Source organism: Bidens hawaiensis, unplaced genomic scaffold (assembly GCF_021521415.1).
Source record: "Bidens hawaiensis isolate Kalapana, Puna unplaced genomic scaffold, B.hawaiensis_p1.1 tig00001236_1, whole genome shotgun sequence".
Lineage (NCBI taxonomy): Eukaryota > Viridiplantae > Streptophyta > Magnoliopsida > Asterales > Asteraceae > Bidens > Bidens hawaiensis.
The window spans coordinates 2767239-2776921 of NW_027491070.1; the positions used below are offsets into that span (position 1 = coordinate 2767239).

Sequence of the window (9683 nt, forward strand, 5' to 3'; positions counted from 1 at the left end):
TAGAAAAAACATCCAAATAATCACTCCAACCCATTCTCTATCCCCAAACTCCATCTCTAAATTTTGGTAAAATGATATAAGAAGCCTCCAAATTTAGAGTGTTCCACAATACTTTATTTCTATCAACCCTTCTATAAATTTATATTATAAATCAGTTTATATTGAAAATAATAATAAAACAAATGAATACAGAGATGGTAATGAATAATGGGTTGGGGAAAGTTATTAAAAAATAATGTATAAATTAAAAATATTATATTTATTAGTTAAATTATAAAGATACAGATAGAGAACCATCATATCTTAACTCTAAAGTCTAAACCATTTATCTATATGATAATGATATATTGATATCTCGAAGCCTTTCATCATTTAACACATAATTTTTATCGAATTTAGTTATGAGTGAGGCCACGTGGCGTGTCCTGAAAAAAGTAAAGAAAAAGAAAGTTTTTGTGTTCTGGTGCACCGAAAGTTGACGTTAGCAGCACCCACCCCCGTTTGCCTTTTATTGTGGGCCTATTTTTTCTTCTTTTTAGTTGGCAAGACTCGATCATAAGACCACCCGTAGTGGTGCGTTGTGTGAGTATGTTTTGAGGAAATCGTGGGGGTATACCGCCCCTCTGCGTTATGTATTTTTTTCTTGGCAACGTTTTATGCAGAACGCTATATCACGGCACGCAAATAAAAAAAAAGAGCCGTTGAGGCCATTTTTGGAGCCGTTGGGGGTTTTTTTAAAATATATATATTAATTATATTTATACTATATAAACAAACCAAACTCATTTTTTAACACATTCCTTCCACTCTTATACCAATTTATATATTTTACACAAATATTTATACCATAATGTTTCCGAATAACAACCAAAATCAAGGGAGGCTCGGAGGGTGTGCCAGCCGCACCATCGGCGGGGCACATAATTTTTTGGGGCACAAACTTTTCTATACATGTTATATATATGTGTGTTTTTTTGTGTTAAAAATAAGGTTATTTGCAATGGTTTATGAGATAATTACATGTTCATAATGGTTTCTGCTTATAATGAATCATTCGATAAAAATTTTATCCATGTACATTAAAGAATAAAAAATTTTCGTTAAAGTTTATGGGCCTTTTTGTTTTAGCTCGGCCTAGGTATTTAAATTCACGGAGACGGCACTAACCAAATTATTCTCGGTTTCGGTCAATATGCCCGTCAAGGCAACCAAAATCCACAACCGAACCAATCTACCGCCCCGACGCCAACCGTACCCGTCCCGCATATGTATGACCCGCAAACATTTTTTCCGTTTCGGGTTCCCAACCCGTCCCGGAGACCCAACCCGAGGTTGAGTTCGTGCCGGAGACACAACCCGTCCCGGAGACCGTAGGCGATTCGAGCCAACGCGGACGTCCGAGAAAACACGGAAAGAAGTCCACCGGCGAACCTCGGGTTAAAAGACGGTGATACCGTGGAGTATCGACATGTGCGTACTATGTGCTCGTGCTTGGTGCGCGATATCGGAAGATGCCAAATGCGGTAGGTTTTTAAAATACATATATATTTTTTAAAATTTCTTATAACAAACATTAAACTTGTAATGTTTTTATTTTTTTAGCGAACTATCAAAAAATAGGGGTATTTTGGCACAAAATTATAGAGTTGTTCCACGAGCTTGGCGGGACTTACGTCGAGAAAAAGATTCGTTACTGTCGAAATGGGGCGACATAAACACCAAATGCTTGGCTTTCCATACGGTTTACTCTCGGCTGAATCGACATAGGAGTAGCGATGTCTCGGACGCGGAAGTCATGAAAAACGCGTTGACAGAGTATCAACATAAGGTCGGGGGGCCTTCAACTACTTTGGCATTTGGAAAGAACAGTTGAGGTCTCACCCAAAATGGGGCATGGTGTTGGATGCCGAAGCTGAAGCCGAAGGTGGTCCGCGTAAGAAAAAGTCTAAAACATCGTCTTCGGTTAATCCAGACACGCCCTGTTCCGACGCTCGAAACTTCAACCTAAGCGATAATGACGCCGTGAATACTACCGAGATGGCTCGGCCGGGGGGTAGAAGAAGCAAGGCCAAGGGAAGGGGGAAAGTGGTCGCTTCGTCGTCGGCAACGGGTTCAAATCCCGAATTGGAAAGTCAATTCAAAGAAATGAACTCTCGACTCCAAGCTTTACAAGACCTTGGAACCCAACGACTTCAAGTAAATTTGGACGCCGTCGACCTACTTAGAAGGAATGAAATGGACAAAGACATCGAGGTTTTATTAAATGAGTTATCCGAAGACGACCCGATAGTCCAATCTCTAAAAGCCACTCGACGAGCGAAAATTTTAGAAAAATATAAATAAGTTTTAGTTTTATTAGTTATTTATGTATTTTTTTTTAATTTGATGTATTTTTTTTAATTTACTTTTTATTTGGAAGTTTAATGTATTTTTTTAATTTTATGTTAATTTATTTAAATGATTTAGTATTTAAAAAAACAAATAAAATTAATAATGACTGGGCGCCACGTGGCGTATAATGCCTGGGGTAGAGAGTTATGACTACAGCCTGTTTTTGTAAAAACCATAACTCCGATTGGGCGTCACGTGACTCATAATGTCTGGTAGTGAAGCTTTATGACTACACATGGTCTAAGTACTAACTAGTAACATTCCATACATATAATTCACTACCAAAATAAATATGTTGTTTGTATGTTAATTTGTATTAAACTTACTTTATTATTATTATTATTATAATTATCAGGGCCGTCTTCGAGAATTTAAATACTTTGACCGAGCCAAAATAAAAAGTGCCCGTAGGCCTTAACGAAATTTTTTTATTCGCTAATGTACATGGATAAAACTTTTATCGATCGATTTTTTATAAACAGAAATCATTCTGAGCATGTAATTATATCATAAACCATTGCAAATAACCTTATTTTTTATACCAAAAATACATATATATGTAATATGTATAAAAAAAGTTTGTGCCCCCGAAACTTATGGGCCCCCACCGATGATGCGGCTCGTACACCCTCCAAGCCTCCGCTGATTATTATTATTTATTTATTGAGTTAAAACTTATGAATTTAATGATTCAAGTATAAAGTTGAAATTTAATAAGGCTGTTTCTTGTTGAAAGTTGGTCTTTGTTGATTTTATCTAAACTTACCACATATATACAATTCATCTTTCTCAAGCGGTGTTGTTTATATTTCAGAACGTACATATAATATAAGCTGAGATTCAAACTTGAACACCAACCTGAAAGAATATTTAAAAAAAAATCCCGACCACCTCCACCAAAGTGGACGTGGCCAGCCTTTGTTGTTTCTATTTGGGTTTTTAAATTTCTTATTTTTGAAACTAAACTCATAGTTTTCTTAATATTGTTTTCTATTTATAGGGTTCCTATACGTTTTCACAAGAGGGAGTTTTTAAATTCAAATTAACCTAAGCCCAACTATGTTAATACATATATGGATAATTAATTATTCAGGATCTTAATTACCTTAAGCTCACAATTAAATTTTGGAAATTGGACGGTAACCGTGAACTCAGAAAGTCGGGCACACGGGCCAATTTTAGTACTTGTTTGTGACACCCAAAATGTAATAGCCTGATGTTTATGATAAGTTTTAATTTCATCAATAAAATAGTATTATTTTTCTTTAATATCCTATGCTTCATATGCTAATTCACATTATACTTTCAATATCTTAAAACCATTGCCTAACAAGATTTTAATTTCCATACCTCTATTGTATTATGTAAATTGGTCACAAATCTAATATGTAAAATCACAAAGCTTGGAATAATCATAGACTTGGAATATACACTTCAAAAGATATAATCATTTTGGGATTGAACTCAATGGCAAACAATCATCTCTATCATCATATTTGTGTGTAACTGAACTTCAAATATGTGCTAGTGGTCCTTTACTTGTAAGAGCAACAAGCTTTTCAGTCTACTAGATAATGGTGCAATCACTTGTCAATGAAGGGTAAAAATAGTCTTTTTTTTATAAGTGGTCAATTCTTATTTTTGTAATTTATTTTTCAAAATTCTAAAATGGCTTTCTAATGCAATGTGAAGAATATATTTGTCTTAAAAATTACTAAAATGGCTTTAAGAAACACCAAAATTTCATTTGATGCATTGCATAAATCCATAAACTGTATAATGATTAAATGCCTAAAATACCCCGGCCACACAAAGAATTATAAAAAAATTGGGTTCTCATCTTAAGCAAAAACTAAGATATTTTCTTATTTTTCATCTCAACCCAACTTTACTATAACATAACTTTTAATCTTTAATACATGTATAAAATCATTAAAAAAAAGTCCCTAACCTATTTTGGTATATTAGATTTCCAAACTTATCTAAAACAAAAATACTTAGAAAAAAATTCAAACTAATTACTTTTTACCATGAAATATTTTTACAATAAAATGATTAAAAGGAATTTGTGTAAAAAAGTTGAATGTCTCCTCATCAAATTTTGACTAGTTTAAAGGGTTACAAGTAAAGTGTATAAAAAGTATTTAAATTCGAGACCGACCATGAGTTATTTGAAATCATTAACCCGAAATTATATGTATTAAATACACACAAAAAGAAAGTGCACTTATGTTTACATTAAAAGAACACATTAATTAATGTCACTATATCAATACATCGTGTCATTGTGATACTTATAACTAACTCAACTCAATACCATTGTCATCGAAGTAAGACAAGCTAAATGTTAGGTACACTTATCACCATTTCGTCATTGTGACATAGTGAAAAATTTTATGGGTCCTCATTGATGTAATGATGTATACTAATAATTTTATGGGTCCTCAAGGTCTTGTAAATCAAATACTTAGGTAATTCAAGTTGATTGCAAGTTAATTAGGTGTGTTAACAACTAATCAATTGGTTCAAGTTGATTTGTGTTAGTAATTAACCAAATTAATTTGCTACACTTAAATAATGTTTTCACTAGAACTACGCAAATTTACTATGACTTTTCAGTAAGTCACCTTTCATCGTTTACATCGGTTTAGTTTATTCGGTTTCTGGTCGGTTTTTTTCATACCCATTCGGCCATGCCTATACCTATTTTACCTCTATTGAATATATTTTAGAATTTTTTAATTCAAATTCTTGTGGTTTTGGTAACCATGGGATGGATTAATGGATGTGTGCCTTTGAGTGGAATAAAGAACCATGACTCGAGTGATGTTCAACCAATTTGTTTACATGGACTTACCACTATTATTTTACATCAACAACAAATTTGTTTAGTTGTGGTTATAGCTCAATTATTTGAGGTGAATTTGATTGATTGAGAGATGTTTTTTTTTGGCATGTGATCATATTCACACTAATATATAGCATGCGACCATTGATAACTTGATATGCTGCTAGCAGCTCACTAGTGTCTGCTAGGGGTGTAAACGAGTCGACTTCTAGAGTTTTAACAAGCTTTAAAAACCGACCAATAAGACGGTGGGTGAGATTATAGTGACTATATTCAAAGAATCGTTATATATAGAAATCTATTACTTGGGAGAGGTGGAATGAAAACCCTTCGAGCCGTTTTAAGTTTTCTGGTTTATATGTGTTTGTTTTTCTTTTCTAGTATGTTTGGGTTCTTGTAGACGGTTTTGGTCAGCTCCTTGCTAATGCTTTCATTTTTTATATTATTGGCCGTTAAAAAAATTGATTAGTAAGCGACCTCAAACCCGAACTTTACATATCGACATTGGCGAAACTAGAACTAAATCATAGAGGGAGCAAAAATATTCAGGGGTGACCGAACTAATACTTATAAAAAAATTTCTGACGAAATCATGAAAATTTACATGACTAAGAAAAAAAAGGAAGGTGAACAAGGACACCCGTGCACTAAGCGAGTCACGTCTCTGCATATCAAGCTTGAGCAGGCTTACGAGCTTATACTTTTATAAATGTTAATGGATAAATTATACTACAAATTAAGGTCACCAAAATCCTTAAATACAAATTATGCCATAGAAGTTTAAAATGGGAATGTGAATTGACAATAACAAGATGCTGTAAAGTGTTATACCTTCTGCTTAATTAGCAGTACATTGGTGTGTGGAATCCAACTGGTTACACTGGTAGATTCTGTCTTGTCAGACTGACCGGTCGTCGAAAGAATGGTCTTCAACATCAGCCGGCCCACTAAATTCCCAAAATACCCTTCATTTTTTCAACTTTTTACATATTACACCCTTTACTTATATCATAATTACACAACTTTACCTCCAATGTATCATGCCAATTGGCATAAATCTTGAAATTGTTTTATGTACCACCTATCAATCTCACATGCCTTTCACTTTCTTCATTTTGAACGTTTCTATCACTTTATGATATTTCATATTTATAAAGTTTGATTTTCACAAGACCAAATTGTCTTAGACGGGTCAACATGAAAGTATATAAGTTTATATCGTATGTAAAATCCGTGTAGTTTACTCTTTATAGGTAAGTATCCGGTAATTATGATGCGACATAGGATATATTTACCCTATGAGTATGGCCAACCCCAAGGGTGGGCGAGCCACATCCCCTATTGAGGTCCTTTTCTTTGAGGGCCTAAATTATTGGATATCGTTAAACGTTTATATCCTTATAATTATTGAGTCCCAATAATTTTTGATCCAGAATCTAAATATTCAATTGTAACTTATTGAGTTATTGGGCTTAGATTAAAAGTATAAGACATAAATAAAAAATAACAATTAAAAAGAAAGAGTGGTGACGACCTGGAAAAGAGTCTAGCAGTCGACTGCCAAATAACCAATCACCAAGTCCATCACCATCAACCTCCATTAGTCATTGTCAAGTCCATCAATAGGCCACCATTGATCGTCGTTTAAAAGATAGAGTTTATATAATTTGTTACAGTTTAAGGGTCTTTTTCTTTCTATTTGCTAAGGCATTTAAATCATCAAGATCGGCCCTGTCTATGAGAAGTGCTAAACATGTAACAAACTAAAAAGAAGAGAAAATGAGGTGTAAAAATAGGTTTGAAAGTCTTTCACCAATGTGTTTTTACTTTTTACACTTATACGGGTATTTTATTTTGCTACATGGAAATACTTCTAGTCTCGTGACTAGTGAGATTTTTAACTTTTGTAAGATTTTACTTTTTTTGGATTTTTCTTAAACTTGAGCTGCCATATAAAACATCTTGGAGATCCGGTTTCCCTTTTTCTTTGTGCAAATTTGTGTTTCAAAACAACGAATTCGAATGAATAAAATTCAATGAATTTGAGTACCATGACCATCCGTTTATTTAAAACAAGGTCTTTTGGAGTATCATCTCAACCATTTGGACTATGGATCATCAGCAATTGCTTGATTTTCAAATGTGTAAAAACCAAAATACATATTAAAATCCAAGCCAGAAATAAAAAACAGCATCCAAAGTAATGAAGCATCCAAAATACATACCATAATACATGATTGTATCCAGTCAATGACTGGGGTTCAACAAGGCGATCCGTTAGGACCACTTCTCTTTGCATTAGCTTTACACCCCCTCATTCATCAAGTACGAGATGGTTGCAAGTTACCTTTCCATGCATGGTACTTAGATGATGGTACGATTATAGGAGACGCCATTGAAGTGGCTAAAGCCCTGGATATTATTAGATCCAAGGGGCCAAGTCTGGGGCTTGAGCTTAATATTAAAAAGACCGAAGTATATTGGCCGTCGTGCAATGGGATAAAGGAAAAAGTAGGTTTATTTCCTATCGGGATTGGGAGACCGGAGTTAGGGGTAAAACTCCTTGGAGGTGCGGTTAGCCGAGACGCGGGATTTATCAGTAGTTTGGCCAGTACCAGAGCTTCAAGAGCTATGGAACTAATGAGATGTCTTATTCGCCTGCGTGACCCTCAATGTGAGCTTCTCTTGCTTCGCTCATGTATGGGGGTGGCTAAGTTGTTGTTCGGACTCCGAACATGCCAGCCTATGTTTGTTAAGGAAGCTGTCTCTGTTTTTGACAAAGGGCTCCGAGCGGCGATTGAGGATATTGTGGTATGTGTGGGTCCGTTTTTTGGAGACTTTCAATGGAGACGGGCCTCTCTCCCCATCCATTTCGGTGATTTAGGGTTATATTCAGCTGAGGATGTTTCCACCTATGCTTTCGTAGCCTCGAGAGCACAATCTTGGAAGTTACAGGACCACATTTTGCGTGATTGTGGTGTTGATGGGGTAGATTCCGATTTTGGGTGTGCAATGGATTATTTGCATAACTCTATTCCCGATCTTGATCTTGGCGGGTTCGCTAATAAGGACACCGCCCCCCTTAAAGCCCAAAATGTTTTGGCGAGTGCCCTTTATAGTAAAACCGTCCAAAGTTTGGGAGAAAAGTTTGGCATGTCCTCTCGTCAGAGAGCGGTATTAGAATGTCTTCAGGCTCCTCTGCTCAAGACTTTTTGACTGTCACCCCCATCGAAGGGTTAGGCAAGCACATGTCAGCAGTGGAGTACCGAGCTATTCTTAAATATCGGTTAATGATCCCCATGTTCCCAGTTGATGAGCCCCGCCCGGTTTGTCGTAAGGCGTAGACAATTTTGGTGAACATGCGGTTCATTGCAAAGAACTCCCGGGATTTAAATATAGACATGATTTGGTCAGGGATGTCCTTTTTGACGTGTTAAAATGAGCGGGAATCTCGGCAAGAAAAGAGGCTCCTGTGAATTTCTTGTCGGATCCGCGTGAAGGAAAGTCTACTCTCCGACCAGCGGACATTCTTGTGTTTGGATGGGCTGGGGGGAAGCATGCTTGTGTGGACCTTACTGGGGTGTCCCCTCTTGTCGGGCTTAGGGATACCAGGTTTGTTGCTAGGCAGGCCGTGTTAAAGACAGAAGCAGGAAAAATTGCTAAGCACGAGAAGGCGTGTGTGGAGAATCAACACGCCTTCATTCCTTTTGCTTTTGATACATTTTGGTCTCTTGCTCCCGATGCTGCTACGTTTCTAAAAACAGTTCAGCGGGTCGTGCACAGTAACTCAACGACGCCAAAGAACGATAATTTTATTTTCAGTAGGATCGGTTTTGCTATTCAAAAGGGGATAGCGGCGCAACTTGTTGCCCGCTTACCTGCCTCTTTATTGTAATTGAATTCTTTTATTTGAAATGACAGATTAGTTTTGTTCAAAAAAAAAAATATATATATATATCCACAGGATTTTTCAAGGGTAAACAAACAAGTAAATTGACATTGTATTTTAACCAAGTTTATGAGGGTATACATTTAACATATCTGGTCAGCCCTGTCATAGTTTTACATCATTGACTCCAAAACTCCACTGGTGTCTAGTTCATAGGTCAATGACTATATGGGACACAATAGCATTGCTTGTCGCTTAATATCATACAAATTTAATCATAAATCTCCTGGTACAATTTTTATATGTTTAATTATAAAGTGTATCTTTTAATACAATTTGTCTTATACTAAATTTGTTAACGAGGGAATCTGTAATGAAATGCTAAAAAAACGTTTTTTTTAATGACACTTCATTGCCACATAGACAGATTGAACTTTTTACATTTTATCCCATAGTAATAAGAAGCCCGTTAACAAATTCGTAATGATATATGAATTTATACCATACATCCATATTGTTAAGCTGAAATTTAGAAAATTTTTGTAATAAATTATT

General features: G+C 35.5%; 1 protein-coding gene across 1 annotated transcript; it reads left to right on the forward strand.

Moving 5' to 3' along the window:
* Positions 1 to 7489: 7489 nt before the first annotated feature.
* On the forward strand, positions 7490 to 9165 carry LOC143566517 (uncharacterized). Its single transcript, XM_077053200.1, has 2 exons — positions 7490 to 8357; positions 9161 to 9165. The coding sequence occupies exons 1-2, from the start codon at positions 7490 to 7492 to the stop codon at positions 9163 to 9165; spliced, it is 873 nt and encodes a 290-aa protein (XP_076909315.1).
* Positions 9166 to 9683: the final 518 nt, after the last annotated feature.